We start from the raw sequence: 20,267 nt of genomic DNA, 5'->3' as shown, positions 1-20,267 counted from the left end.
TTGAACAGTAGTGTATATTGTTACAAAAGATTTCTATTTTAAATAAATGCTGTTCTTTAAATTTTTATTCATCAAATAATCCTGAAAAAAGTATCACAGGTTATAAAAAATATTAAGCAGCACAACTGTTTCCAACATTGATAATAACTGAGTATCAAATCATCATATCAGAATGATTTCTGAAGGATCATGTGACACTGAAGACTGGAGTAATGATGCTGAAAATTCAGCTTTGATCAAAGAAATAAATTATATTTTTATGTATATTAAAATAGAAAACCCATTATTTTAAATTGTAGTTATGTTTCACAATATTACTGTATTTTTGATCAAACGTGCATGTTATGGACTGGAGGAATGCACAGTGCATGCAGGGGGTGTGGCCTCAATAGCCCTGCAGTAAGTCATGTGATGTGTGACTATGATTGAGGAATGTGCAGGGTAGAAATTCAACTAAAATTGCATTAAATATGGTTGTTTTAACCACAATTATGCTGCAAGATGTTTTTTTTTTTTTCAACTACAATCAAGTGCCCTGTTATAGGCTAACCTGCAATTTTGCAAATTCCCTGTTTATTCCCATTAATTCCCATATATTCCCGTTAATTCCCGTATATTCCCGTGAATTCCCATGGACAGTTTCCAACTTTGGAAATTACCAGACTTTTGCAACCCTAGTTGTAGGAGACTTTAAAATAGCATAATACGGCCACTTTAAGAAGATTTTCATGCCCACTGATTACCTGCATGCTGGTCTCTGTTTCCTGAATGGTGTCCTGCACTAAACTCTGCAGGCGGTTCTCAAACATCTTGCTCTCCTCAATCACAAGCTGAGACTCATCTCTGAACACACACAAGAGACAAACGCTCATGATGGAAACATGCAAATGAATGCAAATGTGTCTGACACTGGCGCTGGACTCACGTCTGCGGTACGTCGGACGAGCTGCTGGCATGTGACGGCCTGTGAGACATCAGCGGGTGTCCGGGGGCCGGTGGAGTCCGTCCTCCATCTGGACTGCCACTCACGGGACTACGAACTTTACTCTAAAACACACAAACTCAAATCAAGCATCCAGCGCAGTGTGATCTGTGTATATTTTGGCCATCTGGGTTTTCCATGTATGCAGAGATGGTTTGCATAATATACTCTAGTATGAGTAGTATGCATACACAGGCGACTTTGAGCAGGTTCCACAGCTCCTTCTGTCTCTTCTCCTGCAGGTGGAGCAGTCGATTCTCGCTCCGGGCCATCGCGCTCACCATCCCCTCCACACGCGGCAGCAGCTCCAGCACTTTCTGACGGCACACCATCGTCTTACTGCACACACACATATACCATTTTAACTTTATTTTTATGTGTTATACGAACAGGTCATTGTTTGACAGTGACAGTATACAGGATAGAGCAAAGACAATATGAAGAAAACACACAAAAACATGTTGAAATGATCAAGTAAAAGGCACAAAAGAGGGAACTGGTCCAAATTAAATACTAATTGGATACAGATACACAATGAATAGAATTTAAAACCTCAGCTTCCTATCAAAAACAACTGGAGCTAGTCAAGTCACATTTACTTAACATAGTGTTTTATTCAATACAGATTGCTTCAAAGCATCTTAAAGGGATAGTTCACCCTAAAACTAATTGATTTTTGGGTTTTGGGGTGAAATATCCCTTTAAGATGCTTTGATTCTTTCTTTCTTTATTTTTTGTTAACTATGTCCCGTCCGATCCCACATGAAATAAATACTATAGTAATTTATAGTAAATACTATAGTGTTTTTGAACCATACTCTAGTAAATTGTAGTATACTGTATATATTATAGTATTTACAACAATTTGTTAATGAATGCTACAGCATACTGTAGTATTAACCAAAGTGAACTGATAAACTGTAATAAATACTGTAGTATACTTTAGTTTTTACTACAGTAAACTGTAGTGTATTGTAGTATAATTTATATTTCTAGTGTTTTATTACCACAGCAACTATAGAATTACTACAACAAATTAATTCAAGTAGTATGGTTCAAAAACATTATAGTATTTACTATAAATTACAATAGTATATTTTCATGTAGGATGTTATGGCTTATCACTACAACATCCCAACTTCAGATATGCTAATGGCCATTTGGTTTCAGATCTATCACAACAGACTGGGCTATCTGACCAATCAGAGCAGAGGTCGCTCTCGGAAAGGCGGGGTTTAGAGAGACCGAATCTTCAACAAACCGTTTCAGAAAACAGCTGATGCTGCAGCTTATATTATGAGAAAATTAAAGTGTTTTTGACCTTGGATGAGTGTAAATCTGTTGTAGGAGACTTTAAAAACAGCATAATATGGGCACTTTAAGAAGATTTTCATGTGGGATGTTATGGCTTATCATCACTACAACATCCCAATTTCAGATTCAATCTCATATTTACATTGCACAATGAATAAATTATTATTAACACCGTGTTTATACTTCGTTGGTCGTTATGAAATGATTCGCGGACTAACTTAAACGCCTCTGATTGGCAAGATGTAAATGGAAACCGTTGACGCTTTACAAGAGCGCGCACAAATATGCGCGGGAGGATTTAAAATCAGCCATCTATCAACGGGTACCGAATTGAGGTAGTTTTTTACCATTTCAGTATCGACTTTGTATCGAAATAAGTGCTTTTGACAGTTTGATTGGCAACTTCGTTCTGAATAAAATGTTCTCCATTTAAAACAAAACAAAACAACAAAAGAACACGATGTAAATGGAAACCGTCAACGCATTTCACAGAGCACAAACAAATATGCGCCGGACGGTTTAAACTCAGCCTTCTACCAGCAGGTACCGAATTGAGGCATTATTTTTACAATATTATCGACTTCGTATCGAAATTATTTGTTTTTTGTATTTGTTTTTAATTGACCACTGCGTTCTCGCGCTCAACAGACGTGTTTGTGATTGGATAAAATGTTCTCCGCTTCAAAAAAACACGATGTAAAAGGAAACCGTTGCTGCTCGTCAGTTGTCATAGAGTGAGGAGAGTTTGAAAGCAGCCATCTATATGATACCAAACTGAGTTTGTATATTTACAATTCCAGTGTCGACTTCGTACCAAAATAGAGGTGCTTTTGAGAACCCTACTACCTAGATGAAATCATAAAGCATGAAGTTAAAGGGTTAGTTCACCCAAAAATGAAAATAATGTCATTTATTACTCACCCTCATGTCGTTCCACACCCGTAAGACCTCCGTTCATCTTCAGAATTAAGATATTTTAGTTGAAATCCGATGGCTCAGTGAGGCCTGCATAGCCAGCAATGGACATTTCCTCTCTCAAGATCTATTAATGTACTAAAAACATATTTAAATCAGTTCATGTGAGTACAGTGGTTCAATATTAATATTATAAAGCCATGAGAATATTTTTGGTGCGGCAAAAAAACAAAATAACGACTTATATAGTGATGGTCGATTTCAAAACACTGCTTCAGGAAGCTTCGGAGTGTTATAAATCAGTGTGTCGAATCATGATTCGGATCGTGTGTCAAACAGCTGAAATCACATAACTATGGCGCTCCAAACTGCTGATTCGATACACTGATTCATAACGCTCTGAAGCTTCCTAAAGCAGTGTTTTGAAATCGACCATTACTAAATAAGTCGTGTTTTTGTTTTTTTGGTGCACCAAAAATATTCTTGTGGCTTTATAATATTAATATTTAAATATGTTTTTAGTACATCAATGGATCTTGAGAGAGGAAATGTCATTGCTGGCTATGCAGGCCTCACTGAGTCATCGGATTTCATCAAAAAATATCTCAATTTGTGTTCTGAAGATGAATGAAGGTCTTACGGGTGTGGAACGGCATGAGGGTGAGTCATTAATGACATTATTTTCTTTTCTTTTTTTTGGTGAACTAACCCTTTAATCAAAAGGTAGGAAGCATAACTTAATCAAATCAAATGTGTTATTCATTGTTGTGTCTGCAGATAAGCTTTTAATTTAATGTCTCACAGAAACAGACCTCAGGTGTGTGTAAAAGTCCCGTAACTTCCTCTCGTAGAACTGTATGGCTTGAACCACCAGTTTGATCACTTCCTGACAGTCGCCATTACTGCGCTGCTCTGGAGACAGTAAAAAGACTTTCAGATCACATGACGGAGCGGCTCATCCGGACAGAGCCGACTCAAGGTGAAGCTTACCTCTGGGTTTCTCTCTCAGTTTACGGAAGAGCTCCATCGCCTTCACCTCACTGCAAAACACAACACAGGTGAGTGGGAGTGCATTCACACACTCATGGTATTTTAGGGAGTCAGACACAAAGGTTTACGTCAGTCTGATGGGAAACAAGTCATGTTTATGATGTACCGGACTACAATGTTTTTTTTCTTCTCAAGTGTGAGCTCCATATTTTCACTATATCTTACTATATGAGCCATAAAAGCCTGATTTATCAAATATGATACAAAACAAAAAACACATATGCAAACATTTTTGGGTGGGATTTTTGTCTAAAGGCTGAATAAACACTTCCATCTGAAAAAATTATTATTGCATCTGTCAGAGTAAACCAGATCTGTATAGTAATCTCAAGTATATGCCCCTAAATGTCATAATAATACTAATATTTGTTCAAACTAATATTAATACAGATATTATTAATACTAATATTTCGTTTATGATTCATCATTTAAACTGATAATACTGGCTGCCTCACACCAATCATATTGTCATCAGTATGACTACATGAGACTGGTATGAGTGTGTGTGTTGGTTTACAGCGTCTCTAAAGCCTCTCCACTCCTCCACGGCTGTCTCTGGAGTTCAACGATATCAGTTTGAAGGGTCATCATCTCCTCCTCCAGTTTAATCACGTCTTCTGTCTGATGCACACACAAAAATTAGAACACTAAACAACCACACAAACATTCGCTCTGATAGTAAACATGTAGGGGTGTGTGACGATACACTTAGCTCATGAGTCGACGCACGATATTGGGTTCACAAGAGCGATTTTTAAGAAACACTATATTTAAGAAATCTTCAATGACAAAATATGACTGGAAAAAGTCTTTTATTAGACTGGAATAATAATAAAAATAGACCTAAGAGAACAATAGCATATATAACAAGGCAATAATAATTGGCTTAAATAAAGTAGTAAAAGCAAGTAATTTTATGGTTTTATTGAACAACACTGTTATAATACATAATGTAATATGCATGGTATTATAATGCACATGTATTAAAACAATTACCTGCAGAGGGCGCCAACAGCCAGGTAATTTCTGTTGTTGGGTCATTGATGAATACGATTTTAAAAGTATAAAAAAAACATAATTCATTCTGAAGTTTTATTAAGTGTTAACAATGAGATTATATGGTTTTTATAATCAATTAACACTGCTTTTGTCATTTTTTACAAAATTTGTCACCAAAAAAGTCATTCGGTTTAACCAAAATCTCAGTTTAACCGAATGACACTTTTGGTTATACCAACGATATTTTCAAACAATGCTAACAGGCTGATACCTAACAAAAGGACAATCAAACTTTATATTTTGTACAAGTTTTTAAAATATTACAACATTTTCCATGTTTTATAGCGGTTGCACCGAATGACCTGATGTTTCGGGACATGCGTATGATCAAGAGAAAACATGAATTTTTCCAAATAGTTAGAGAGTTAGTTACTTTTCTTCATGACCTTGTGGTCCTTTGCAGGTGTCTGAATGATGTCACATTCCGTCACATGATATTGACCACATGACTTGATCCAAAATGGTCCCTTTACATTGGTTACTCCGAATGACATCAATGAAATTCATTTTTCCGGATATTCTTTCTCATAAAGCAACAACTTCTACACATAATTTTAATACCATTTTGCACTATGTTGATATATGGTCATAAAATCATGCCAGAATAAAAAATATATACATTTATTACATTTTAAGATATTTTAATCACTAATGAAATGGCTGTATTGGAGTCCAGTTAAACCAAATGACCTGTTGACACTTCAAAATCTTTAAAATACATTTATATGTAGAAAAATATAAATAAAACCTTTTGGATTCAATAAAAGAGATCTAGTTGTACTGCCTTGCATACTTTGGATGTCATATCTTTGTTTTTTATTATTATTAAGGCCTTTGGACAAAAAAAAGACCCTTTATTTTGAAATCGCGATGAACAACAGTTTGCATATTTAGAAACATACTAATGTATTCTCCAGTGTTAGTGTAGGTTTACAAATGATAGCACTAATGCTATATTATGATTTTTAAACTGTTTTAATGTATCGTGCATCCTTAGAAACACTATCTAATAATGCGGTTCATGGACTCTCAAATCGCGAGACAGCTTTTCACCTCGACGAGAAATATTATCACATTTTAATAACACAAGATCTCGTGGCACAAGATCTCATCATACCCCTACAAATATAACATCAAATAGGCATGTACCTGTCCACAGTCGAGGGCGGTTTGCTCCATCTCTCTCCAGACACTCAATAACTTTTCAGAAGCTGGAAAACATAAGTAATGCTAAAAACAACGTGTCAGTTTGGCTACACTAATATTTCATTCTGAAGGTGTGTCATACCGATCCCCGTAGCTCTCTGCTCCTGGTATTTGTCGATGTCGATGTGCAGACTAGTGCTGAAAAACTCCAGCGTGGCTTTTAACCTCTGGTGCATCGACACCATCTCGTTCTTCTGCTTGGACAATGTGCCGTTATGTCTGAGGAGACTCATGCTGGAACAGAGAGAGTGAATGAGTCATTTACAGCCTCTCTCATCAGCGTTAGCACTTTCAGATCGCTTCCTGTCTTACATGGCGACTTTCTGGCCTTGCTGCAGCCTCTGCCAGTCTTCCTTCAGCGCGCGGATGGTGTGCCACGCTTGACCCCACGTGCGTCTCTGGGAGCTGTAGGGCAGCGAGCGTTTGGGCTCGTTCTCTACATCACAAAAGACAGATTAGTGAGGTGTAGACATTACTGGTGATGCACAGTATAGTGGCCACTTTAAAATACTGTAAATTATTCTAGATAACTTATTTCAAACTTCTTTTCCATCAACCTTCGTGTGTGCTGCTTAAAAAAGGCATGCACACTTTGATGTGAACAACCATAACACGGACGAGAAGCATGGCGAAACAAGAGTTTAGCTGAATGTAAATGCAAATTCACTCTCTGACAGTAGGTGGCGCTTATAGAAAGGCAGAAATAATGCAGTTGTATCGGTAACCCGGTTAACTTTCTGTTTGTAACTCACTTGTCATTGAGAAAAAAAAAGGAAGTCAAACAGTATTTACATGTTTTCAAACAGCCGTTCAGATTATTAATACTTAAAAACATTTTTACATTTTAAGTAGGGATGCACCGATATGAAAATTTTGGCCGATGCCGATAACTCTTTATATTTGAAAGCCGATAACCGATATATCGGCCGATAACTCTAAATTCACAACATTTTTTTACAGTAGTGTTCTCATTATAATTTTTTATAGCCTATATGACAGACTTGCACTGCAAATATTGCACTTATTTATTATTATTTATTATTGCACGTATTTATTTATACCGATATATCGGGCATCCATAATCTGGACTTAAACCGATATCTGAACCGATATTCTTTATTATAGTTCTTCTGCACTTTAATGTTTGAAACATTTGTTTATTTTAAACATTTTCAAGGTTTTTGTTATATGGAAAAAAGTTATTAATCTTATTTTTAACACTCTGAGGTCTGAGGGTATCGCCGGCGTGACCACCGCGGTTTTTTTCTTACCAGTGTGAAAGAGACTCAAAATACTCCGTCAATGTTGCACATACAATTAAGAGCTATACACCATTTTAATCTGTGGAATATCTTCTTTTATTTGTGTTCACTCAGAGTAAAAACTAAATGTTGTGCTTTTTGAAAAATAAAGAAAACTAACATGATGCGTGATCTCTCGTCTCCCTCTGAAGGAAGTCCAATCTGATAGTTCTCAGAAAATGAACTGTAACTTAGTGAATACTAATGACAAAAAAATTAGACTTATGTCTAAAAAAACGTTGAAATGTCAGGTTTTAAATCGTGTAAGTCAAATCGAAAACAAACATTCTCTGTTTATGTAATCTGTATGAAAAGAGAGCCATGTCAGAGGTCCGTGATTCAGCTCATTATCTGCTGATGTGGCCACGCCCATGGAGCCAGCGCTATTCAGACGCAAATTCAGTCAATACATGCATTCATCATCTCAATCGTGTATTTATTGTCTTGAAAAGTGTTTTGAATAGCCATAGTTAGCGATCTCTGGCCTCTGTTAGTTCAGTTAGTTCCTGGATTGCCTTTTCTTCTTTAGCAGGCATTTGTGGACTAAAAGTGTACAGAGCGCCCTCCGGCTGCAAGTATGAATTGAAAACACAGTATCCAGCACTCATAGTAATGACAATAAATCCTGAATAAATATTACTCCTCTGTATAGAAAATTGACATAAACATATGAGAATCCATCAATATTTCTCCAAATGTGTATGCTTTTAAGCTAAAAGCTTATATGAAATGCCATAGAGGTAACATAACTGTTCAAACACTTTGCATCACAGAAATACATTATATTTTAAAGTATATAATAGAATACCATTATTTTATATTGTAATAATATTTCACAGTGTTGCTGTTTTTTCTGTATATTTGATTTACAACATGATGAGCTTTGAGACATGATCACAGAGGGTTTTTTCACAGCCTACCTGACTGAAAGAGCTCATTATTATGCAACTCATTAGAGCTCTTTTATGTGATTCTTTTGTCTTCTCAGGTGTAAATGACCCATTATTCATGATGATTCACGCCTCCACGCATACTGTTTCTTGACCAAAGATGTTTTAGAAAATTTAAATCTCTCTATTGTTTTATATGAAGGAGTAGGAAGGATAATTTTTACATAATTTTGAAGCAAAAACTCTAGTCTACAACCTCCAATACCCAGAAGTCTTGTGAACACGTATATAATATTATTTTTTTGGCCTTATTTCAGTGACTTAAGTTTTTTGCATAAATGTTATTCCTTCAAAAATACAAACATGTACATACATGTTTCTCACATATTATTGTAGCCTAGTTTGTGCTGAATACAGTGTAATGACACTTTTTCCATTAATATGTTTATGAACAACTGAAAAAAGCACAAATGTCAGGGCATGTCAAAACTTCTCCAGGCCCCAAATCAGCCTCAGACTCCAGAGGGTTAAAAGAATAACATGTAGTTTGTGTCAATATAGTGATGAAGTCTACTGAGAAATGGACAGTAACTCACGGACGAATCGGACGTTCTCAGGAAGGACACGTGGCGTAAACTGAGGCTCGTAGCTGCAGCACGAACGGTCAAACAGGAAAACAAGCGGCTCATCTGTGCGCCGAGCGTCCATCAACTAAAAAACACAACACAATCAGGCTAAACTGGGTGAACACAATTGGATTGAATTTCAAACATTAGGCTTTCAAACATACGCTATAATCGATCGCACACTGCATGACGCTGTTATGCGGCTCGAGGGCTAGTCCCGCCTCCAGCAGCAGCTCCTGATTGGCTGGAGGAATGCGAGCGTCCTGTGCGATTCGCTCCTGCAGAGACGCCACGTCTTCCTGCGGCTGCACGGAGTAGGTGAATATTTCAGCCGAGGTCATGTTGAGTACGTGGACCAGCTGAGAAGAGAGAGACGATCACATGAGATATATTTACATACGATACTGTGAACCAAGGGTGTATCCATATTTAATCCATATTTTATCCAAAAATATCCATATTTAAAACTTTATTTACTATAATAACTAGCTTCTGGCAGACAGACCCACATTCAATGCTTGGAAGAGCCAGGATATTTTAAAATATCTCTCTGATTGTGTTCATCTGAATGAAGAAATATACACCTTGAATGGCTTGAGGGTGAGTAAATCATGGGGTATTTTTCATTTTCAGGTGAACTATCCCTTAAATCAGGGTGCCCAGAAACCCCAGTGATGCCCCTGCTGTGATCATTCCATCATCGAGAGCTTCAGCCTACCTTTAGATTCAGAATACGGCGTAATTCATCAAAGCAGAAACAGGAACTTTTCGGAGAGTCTTTGCCACTCTCTGTACTACTGGTTTCTTTACTGTCCTCCTCCGTATCTTTGACCCCCTCCAGACTGTCTTTGCTCTGCTGTCTTAAATCTTTGCCTCGCTCTTTTGGTGACCATCTCAGCATCATTTGTAGCCAGCTCTCCAGCTTACCAGCTAACAGTCTGAAACACATATTTACAGTTAGATTAACCACTCTAGCTACATATTCCCTCTAAATGTGGTAAAATCTATCGATTTAGCTGTACTTGAAACTATTGAATGAATAATTGTCACTGAATAATTTAACTTAACTCTGTGGGCCCTATCATACACCCGGCACAATGCAACTCCAGGTGTTTTTGCTAGTTTCAGCCCGAAGCAGTTATCATTTTCACGTCCTGAGGCACATTGTTTAAACAGCAAATGCACTCGTGCCCATCCGTTCGCCCATGGGCGCGCTGGTCTGAAAACGATCTGTTCAGGTGCATTGTTGGCGTGTTGCTATTTTGAGGCAATTGAAAACAACTGCGCCATTGACCAACAAAAACCTGCTCTAAAGTCAATGGCGCAGTATTTTTTTGTGATTTAAAGAGCGCGTTAGTAATATGCGCCTATAGGCAGGTGCACAATGTGCGACACTCCGCTTGTTACATACACAGAGACGCGCAGCAGCACACAAACATGCCAGATATTAAAAATAAAATGATTACAATGTAAAAGATTATTAATGTGTGCATATGAAGATAAAAATGCCTACATGTCATAATGGATAGTCATTGCATGTATCAAAATTACCTATTTGCAGTTAGATTAACCGCTCTAGCTACATATTCCCTCTGAATATGATAAAATGTATCAATTTAGCTGTACTTGAAACTATTGAATTAATAATTGTCACTGAATAATTTAACTTAACACTATAGGCCCTATCATACACCTGTCACAATGCAACTCCAGGTGCGACAGAAGTGTTTTTTGCTAGTTTCAGCCCGACGCAGTTATCATTTACACGTCCAGAGCCACGTTGTTTAAATAGCAAATGCACTCGTGCCCATTCGTTCGCCCATGGGTGTGCTGGTCTGAAGACGATCTGTTCAGGTGCATTGTTGGCGTGTTGCTATTTTGAGGCAATTAAAAACGACTGCACCATTGACCAACAAAAACCTGCTCTAAAGTCATTTTTTTGTGATTGAAAGAGCGTGTTAGTAATATGCGCCTATAGGCTGGTGCACAATGTGCGACACTCCGCTTGTTACACACACAGAGACGTGCAGCAGCACACAAACATGCCAGATATTAAAAATAAAATGATTACAATGTAAAAGATTATTAATGTGTGCATATGAAGATAAAAATGCCTACATGTCATAATGGATAGTCATTGCATGTATCAAAATTACCTATTTGCAGTTAGATTAACTGCTCTAGCTACATATTCCCTCTGAATATGATAAAATGTATCAATTTAGCTGTACTTGAAACTATTGAATTAATAATTGTCACTGAATAATTTAACTTAACACTATAGGCCCTATCATACACCTGTCACAATGCAACTCCAGGTGCGACAGAAGTGTTTTTTGCTAGTTTCAGCCCGACGCAGTCATCATTTACACGTCCAGAGCCACGTTGTTTAAATAGCAAATGCACTCGTGCCCATTCGTTCGCCCATGGGTGTGCTGGTCTGAAGACGATCTGTTCAGGTGCATTGTTGGCGTGTTGCTATTTTGAGGCAATTAAAAACGACTGCACCATTGACCAACAAAAACCTGCTCTAAAGTCATTTTTTTGTGATTGAAAGAGCGCGTTAGTAATATGCGCCTATAGGCAGGTGCACAATGTGCGACACTCTGCTTGTTACACACACAGAGACACGCAGAAGCACACAAACATGCCAAATATTAAAAATAAAATGATTACAATGTAAAAGATTATTAATGTGTGCATATGAAGATAAAAATGCCTACATGTCATAATGGATAGTCATTGCATGTATCAGAATTACCTATTTGCAGTTAGATTAACCACTCTAGCTACATATTCCCTCTGAATATGATAAAATGTATCAATTTAGCTGTACTTGAAACTATTGAATGAATAACTGTCGCTGAATTATTTAACTTAACACTATAGGCCCTATCATACACCTGACACAATGCAACTCCAGATGTTTTTTGCTAGTTTCAGCCCGACGCAGTTATCATTTTCACGTCCAGAGCCACGTTGTTTAAATAGCAAATGCACTTGTGCCCATCCGTTCGCCCATGGGTGTGCTGGTCTGAAAACAATCTGTTCAGGTGCATTGTTGGCGTGTTGCTATTTTGAGGCAACTAAAAACGACTGCACCATTGACCAACAAAAACCTGCTCAAGTCAAAGGTGCAGTATTTTTTTGTGATTTAAAGAGCGCGTTAGTAATATGCGCCTATACGCATATGAAGATAAAAATGACATATCATAATGGATAGTCATTGCATGTATCAGAATATATAATGATGAATGAAATCGGCTAATTATTTGACCAATCGTGGCAATACACACATTTTTAAACCGACTCGTCAGGTTAAGGGGTGTCTATATTCTGCCATGTAAATAGCAATCCGACATGGTTCAAGCGCACCTCTCTTTTAAAGGGAATGGGAGATGACACTCTGATTGGTTTATTGTACGTTAGACCCAAAACACACCCATGACTCATTAAGAGACTATGTACAACCCTTTTGGACCTTGCGCCTGGTGCCCTGACCATTTTTTTCCGTCATTAAACTAGCAAAAGTGGATTCGGACACGCCCTAAGTGCACTTGCGCCATGCGCTTCAGACCATGTGCTTAGATCATTAAAATAGGACCCTATATATCTACTGTAGAGCTGCTAATATTATTAAAATACTAATATTAAAAAATAATGAAATTATAAAAATGACTAATTCCTGAAATTGACTAACTTTGCCACATTGATGCAGTTTTTTTTCTGTATATTACTGTGAAGCTGCTTTGAAGCAATCTGTATTGTATAATAAAGCACTATATAAATAATTGTGATTTCACTTTGTTTAATAAATGGGTAACACTTTACAATAAAGTAGCATTAGTTAACCTTGTTGTAAAGTGTTACCAATAAATGTATGGGTTCTGAAGAAAAAAAAAAAAAACTTTAATTGTAAAATATTATTATCTTCTGTTGTTGTAACCAAGTAGGAGAGTTGAAATAAAATTAACTAATAATATCACAGACCACTTTCATGATCCAATCAAATACTGATGGATAAAAGTGTCGCCCTACATTACTTTCCCTCCAAATATTCTGTTTCACATTACAGAACACATACAGAATTAAATGTATCATAAATAAATCCAGAAAAACTCAAAATTTCACATTCTTAATAACAGATCCACCCATCACAGGACTCACTTGTTGAGGTTGTGAGGGTTCGGCAGGTGTTTGGAGAATCGAACTTCTCCCGTCAGATCCTCATAAACCACAATGTCATCCACCTGTTTCTTCAACAGCTTGCTATGCCTGAGGAGAGAGAGATGTGAGTTCCAGCGAACCTGGGTTTATTTTGCAACACACCCTTCAGCGCCGGCGTCAGTTTTGATTTTTCTTTCATTCTCAGAGGTTATATTTTAAAAACAATCCATGTGGTGAGAATACTGGAGCACAGCCAATCACAGTACAGCGATCTCTGGAATAACAAACGATTGAAGCAGGAATATTATCTTTACTCAAACGTAAGATATAAAATATAAGAACAATAGTGTGTCATGCAAGTTTGTGAAGGTCTTTTCTGCATGAAGCACAGAAAGGTCAGGTCATGACTTGTTCTTTTGTTCTGAGTCTCACTAATTCCCACAATTTTGGGATAACAAAACAAAACATGAATATACGAGAAAGCCTCATTTTAAAAGTGTAATATCTAGACCTGGAAAAGTCATGGAAATTAATAAAATCTTAAAGTGCCCCTATTATGCTTTCTCGAATATTACCTCTTATGCAATGTGTAATATAGCTGTTTGTAAATGTATCTTATCTTATCTTATGTTTGTAAATGTAAATGTATCTTATCTTAGTCTCACGGAAACAAGGGATTTAGAGAGAACCATTTTCAGACTCTTTGAGAAATGAGGTGATGTGCAATGAATATTATGAGAAAATGAGTGTTTTTGACCTTGGATGCATGTAAACTTGTTATAGGAGACTCCAAAACAAAATTAGACATTTTTAAAATAGCATAATAGGTGCACTTTAAAACATAACTTTCATAAAGAATATACTTTTTTCTAGCTGTGACAAGCTCTGAAAAATATTTTATCAGGTAGAAGTTGTTTAATATTTTTATAAATACATATCTTTAATCCTTACCCAGCAAATCACAAAAGACTCAAAAAGGTTGAGAAGCACTAAAAAGATAACCATCAGGCCTTGCGGTGTATAATTCAGCCACAGACAGCTGAGGGCATAATTACCATTGCACGGGTTGCCAGTTTGGTAGAAAAGGCCTGAATCCTGTGATACACTCAAAAACCAGCGTCCCGAAACTCCAATAATCCACCGCCACAGTGTACTTCTGCTGTTCTAACAGCTCAGGGGCCTAAAAGAGAGACACCGACAGACTTTATATCAGTCAAGATGAGATACTAAACCATTAAGTCTGGCATTTTGCATAAATCTGTCGATTTACCCACCAAATACTGCAGCGTCCCAACAAACGATGTGCACAGGCTGCTCTGGTCCAGTTCTTTAGCGTAACCCAGATCTATGATCTTATGGACCAACTACAAGATGCAAGAAATGTTTAATTTAGCAATAAGATATGAGAGGTTGTGATAATGCCGTCTAAATCGTGTCTTAATGCTTTTAAAACTGCAAAAATAAAAATATTAAAGACCATTTTTTATCATACATTATTATTTAATGAATCACATCTCAGCACTCACCCTTTTTTCTCCCTGTTGAAGGACGATGTTTTCTGGTTTGAGGTCTCTGTGAATAATTCTCATCCCGTGGAGGTACGTCAGCGCCGAGGCTGGAGAGAGACAGATGTTTTTGTTTTTTAATTGGCTATATTTACATTTTAATAAGATAATAATCAGTATAACTTAAGATATAACTTGCTTAGCCCGCCCAGTGTAATCATGCAGGTCCTGTACAAACCTCAGTGCCATTAAAACCAGATGTGTTATTATTCAGACAGCTAGACATAAAAATGTCAGTAGTTTAACTTTAATTATCTTGCCAAAAGGTGAAGAAGAGTGTAATTTTTGTGAAAAAAAACAAATGGCATAGTTTTTGTCCTAAATATACACCATTGGTTCACCCAGTGTTACTGCTATAAGACATTTTATGAAAATAAAATGATCAACTACTAATGGTTAATAGTGATTCTAGATATATAAAAGTATTTTAAAGGTCCTGTTTTTCGTGTTTTTTTGAAGCTTTGATTGTGTTTATAGTGTGCAATATAACATGTGTTCATGTTTTGCGTGTAAAAACACAGTATTTTTCACATAATTTACTTATCTGTATACCGTTGTTTCCACTGTCATAAAAACGGGCTGATGACTTCCTTGTTCTATGAAGTCCCTCCTTCAGAAATACGTAACGAGTTCTGATTGTGCCAGCGGTTCCTGTGTTGTGATTCGACAGCAGCTTAGCGAACCTTGCCCGGAAAGGTCACGCCTCTTACCATAACATGGAGATGCACACGCTCAGTGTTATTGTAAACATGTCTTTAATTTTACCCTATCAATTTGAGCCGGAATCAGACCCGGTGATTGGACTGCGGGATGAAAATAACAGCGTTTCGACGACATGGCGACAAACACACTCTACAAACGCAACTCTTGTGTATTCCTGTGAGCGGAGGTTAGTCAAAAAACTGTTTTAGTGACGTCATTAAAGAAGGAAGTAGAGGGATGTAGTCCAAACTGGCCGTTCGATGTAGGCGACTTCTGTTAAATAAAATATCTCGCTTGGCATTGAACTTTGAGCTTTAAAATTTTACAGATTTTATTTATACTCTAACAACAACATTACACACTAACTAAAGTTTGAAACATGGGATCACGAAGAACGGGACCTTTAAAGGAGACCTATAATGCCCCTTTTACAATTTGTAGTAAATAGTCTTTGGTGTCTCCAGAATGTGTCTGTGAAGTTTCAGCTCAAAATCCCCCACAGATCATTTATTATAGCTTGTCAAATTTGCTTCTATTTGTGTGTGAGCAAAAACACGCCGTTTTTGTGTGTGTCCCTTTAAATGCAAATGAGCTGCCACTTTCCAGAAGAGGGCGGAGCTTTAACAGCTCAACAACAACAAAGCTGGAGAATCTCACGCAGCCAAAATGATGAAAGTGTTCAGCCTTACATTGTTCAAACCGGAGTCGACACTGATGGAGAGACTCAGGAAGAAGTTACAACTTTTAGATGTTTCTGAATGGTTAGTGGATAAATTGATGTAGTTGCTGTGGAGTTGATTCAACTCATACAACTAGCATGTGCCGTCATGTTCATCTTTTGTGTTGAATTGACCCTCGTTTGTGAAGCAGTCCGGCGTAAAATGACAGCATTTACAAAAACAACTCTTCCTCTTCTCTAAAGCAGCCCAACATGTTCTTAAAAAGCGATTTCTGTTAAAGAAAATATCTCTCTTTGCTTTGAACTTTGAGCGTCGTAACTTTGCAGATGTTTTTTATGCTCAAACACCAACATTATACACAAACTAAAGTTAGTGAAATCATAATCAACCACCCCTTTAAAATCAACAACATTACACAGCTCACCTTTAAAGGGATAGTTCACCCAAAAATGAATATTCTGTCATCATTTACTCAAACTGTATGACGTTATTTCTTAATAAAAGAAGATATTTTGAGAAATGCAGCTTTTTTCCCCTTCCTATTTTCTTTTGGGTTCTGCAGAAGAAATAAGAGTCATACAGATTTGAAATGACATAATGGGCGAGTACTGTAAATGATGACGGTATTTACATTTTTGGGTGGACTGTCACTTTAAGACATCAAACCCAACACTCTTCTGTCACTGCCAGAGAGAAATTCCAAGTAAAGTTCTCACATTCTCTTTCTCAAGGCTTCCTAATAAATCCTCAGTAACATGCTCACATAGGATCAGGGTCTAACACCCAGCCAATATTACTGGAAACATGACTTCCACATCAACTGACATCTCGCATATTTCAATACGGTCACTTAGGAAACCGCAGTGTTTTCACTTAAGAGAGGAAACTGTACAGGATGAGGCTGGTGACTAAATCCAGGTTCATGTTTGTGATTTAACAGGAAAATCTCTGGTGGACCACAGTGACGGTAACGCAGAGTTGTATATGACACAGTGACATGTTGTATACAACTGCATTTGTGACCTTTCATTAGATCCTGTTTGAGTTTGTTAGTTCTGGATCGAGTGTAAACAAAGAGAATCTACTCATAGTGGATAATAAACGGCAAACGTACTGTAACATCCCAAGCCAAAATATCTCAATAGTGACTGAAGGTTATAGGTCACTTAGCGTTCAAACCAGTTTTCGTGTTTCACAAAATGCAGCAGAACGTTCTGAAAGGTACAAATGAAAAAAGAACTAGTTCTCCTAAAAAAGTCCCTAGAAATCTCAAATTTGCAAAGAAACCAAAGTCTGCAATCAGAAGTCTCAATATGAACTCAACTCTTTACTCTTACTGCATTGACTCATTTATTTCTTCTAGGGGATTCTAGGAAAAATGTCTGAAACAAAGCTGAATGAATCATAGTTCAATGAACTGAACATTTCTTTTTGTGTTCTACATACGAAATCAAGTCGTATTGGTTTGGAACGACATAAGGGTGAGTAAATGATGACAGAATTGTCATTTTTGGGATAAACTATCCCTTTTAAGCCCACAAGTTTTAGTAGAGTTCCCACTCATTTTGTGATGTGTTTTGCTTCTCTGTTTTCTTTCTAAAAAAAAAGTCTTACACTGCATAATGTATCAGACGTCTTCTCTCTGGTAATGCGAGTATATGTGTGTGTGGACATCTGATTCATACTCTCCACCACTTTCAGCTGCAAATCTGGGTTAAATATTTGACTCGGTTTATGTTCTGACATTTGCAAGACCTGTTCCGACACAAACGCAGACTCAGCAGAAACGTAAACAGACGCAGTCACCACAAGATTTCGGCTGACCTCCGTTTACGGCTCACATATGTTCACGTGCTCACGTGATTAAGGTCAACTAGTCTGGTTTGCCGTCTGCAGGGACTCAAGACTGTGCTGGAAAAACTGAGTTAAACAGCTGGATGTTATTTGTGTTGTAGGGCCCTATTTTTTCCCAAATTCCTTTTTTTCTGGATTCCATTTCAAAGGGCTGGTTGATAATGATTTGACTTTTTTAACTTTAGTTAGTGTGTAATGTTGCTATTTGAGCATAAACAACATCTGCAAAGTTACGACACTCAAAGTTCAATGCAAAGGGAGATATTTCCTTTTACAGAAATCACTTTTTAAACAGCTGGTAGGGACTACAATGAGCTTCTTCCTGGGTTAGTGACATCATAACCCTAAAATTTACATAAACCCCGCCCCCGAGAACACGCAACAAAGGGGGCGGGGCCATGTTGGGCTGCTTTAGAGAAGAGGAAGAGTTGTCTTTGTAAATGCCGTCATTTTACGCCGGACTGCTTCACAAACGAGGGTCAATTCAACACAAAAGATGAACATGACGGCACATGCTAGTGGATGAGTTGAATCAACTCCACAGCAACTACATCAATTTATCCACTAACCATTCAGAAACGTCTAAAAGTTGTAACTTCTTCCTGAGTCTCTCCATCAGTGTCGACTCCGGTTTGAACACCGTTACTGACAATCCTCATTTTGGCTGCGTGAGATTCTCCAGCTTTGTTGTTGTTGAGCTGTTAAAGCTCCGCCCCCTTCTGGAGCAGCAGCTCATTTGCATTTAAAGGGACACACACAAAAAAGGTGTGTTTTTGCTCACACCCAAATAGAGGCAAATTTTACAAGCTATAATAAATGATCTGTGGGGGATTTTGAGCTGAAACTTCACAGACACATTCTGGAGACACCAGAGACTTATATTACATCTTGTGTAAAGGGCATAATAGGTCCGTTTTAATGGTTAAATTAAATTTCATTAATCAGAAAGCATGTCTAGTTAAATGAAATCATGAAATTTAAACAAAATAACAACATCTTATTACAAGTTTAATAAAAATTACATTTTTACGACTTTTATTTTTTCTGAAATTCCATTTAATTTTTTTCTGGATTCAGTTTTAATGGACTAATTACATTTTTTCAATAACCAAAAGCATGATGTATTGATTGTATTCATAAAACTATAACAATATAATAATATATTAAAATTTTTACAATTTTTTATTTTTTTCAGAAACTCTGTGTTGTCTCTTTACAATTTTACTAGAAAAAATGGTGGAAATCAAATGAAGGCATAAAACATTAAAATAATCAATCTTTTAAAATGTAATCAAATGAAAATGTAACTTTTAGTTTTTGCCAAACAAGGTGCTGCACAACATAGGTTTACTATTAAAATTAATATATTGAAGAAAAATTATATTTTTGAGTCTTTTCAACACTAGAACATATCGCAATTTCTTTAAGTGTACAGCTCTTACTTTTGATTTATTCATCCAAAATCTGCCAAATTCCGTGACATTCCATGTTGTACTGAAAATTCTATTTTTATGACTGGATTCTGCAATTTCATCTGTGTTTTCTGCATTGTGGAAATCATAGGGCCCTAGTGTTGCGACTGAGTGGGTATAACTTTGGAACGCCATTCGCTGGTGTATGTGGACTTACATATATCTTGAATCAGTGTCAGTACAGCAGCTTCTCTCATCCCACAGCAGTTCTCAAGCAGGTTCAGATACTGAACATACAGAAAGCACAGAGATTATTTTGATAATGCAACATGAACATGCAACTGAATTACTGGAATATTCATATACCATGGTTTTACAACACTGCATGACCAAAAACCACACCTTGCGTAGGTCTCCTCCCTGGCAGTACTCCATGGCCAGCAATGGCAGGTCATTTGTGGCCAGTTTCTGGAGTTCTTCTGGAACATCTCTCGCCGCCACCACATTCATGTGATTCAACCTGCGAACAGAGATGCTTCATCGT

General features: G+C 37.1%; 1 protein-coding gene across 1 annotated transcript in view; it reads right to left on the bottom strand.

Moving 5' to 3' along the window:
• Positions 1-20,267, bottom strand: part of ikbkb (inhibitor of nuclear factor kappa B kinase subunit beta) — a 36,284-nt gene that overhangs the window by 2,173 nt on the left and 13,844 nt on the right. Inside the window, exons 4-21 of the mRNA XM_048209629.1 lie at positions 20,126-20,243; positions 19,941-20,010; positions 15,037-15,125; positions 14,785-14,874; positions 14,566-14,690; positions 13,511-13,618; positions 10,062-10,281; positions 9,508-9,702; positions 9,314-9,428; positions 6,839-6,962; positions 6,609-6,760; positions 6,470-6,531; positions 4,779-4,882; positions 4,202-4,251; positions 4,024-4,123; positions 1,174-1,321; positions 926-1,047; positions 744-843 (exon numbers count right to left, since the gene is read on the bottom strand). Of these exons, the coding sequence (XP_048065586.1) occupies positions 744-843; positions 926-1,047; positions 1,174-1,321; positions 4,024-4,123; positions 4,202-4,251; positions 4,779-4,882; positions 6,470-6,531; positions 6,609-6,760; positions 6,839-6,962; positions 9,314-9,428; positions 9,508-9,702; positions 10,062-10,281; positions 13,511-13,618; positions 14,566-14,690; positions 14,785-14,874; positions 15,037-15,125; positions 19,941-20,010; positions 20,126-20,243 (2,092 nt within the window). The remainder of the gene's footprint in view (positions 1-743; positions 844-925; positions 1,048-1,173; positions 1,322-4,023; positions 4,124-4,201; positions 4,252-4,778; positions 4,883-6,469; positions 6,532-6,608; positions 6,761-6,838; positions 6,963-9,313; positions 9,429-9,507; positions 9,703-10,061; positions 10,282-13,510; positions 13,619-14,565; positions 14,691-14,784; positions 14,875-15,036; positions 15,126-19,940; positions 20,011-20,125; positions 20,244-20,267) is intronic.

Source organism: Megalobrama amblycephala, linkage group LG12 (assembly GCF_018812025.1).
Source record: "Megalobrama amblycephala isolate DHTTF-2021 linkage group LG12, ASM1881202v1, whole genome shotgun sequence".
Taxonomy (NCBI): Eukaryota; Metazoa; Chordata; class Actinopteri; order Cypriniformes; family Xenocyprididae; genus Megalobrama; species Megalobrama amblycephala.
This window is presented reverse-complemented; position numbering and strand designations above follow the sequence as displayed.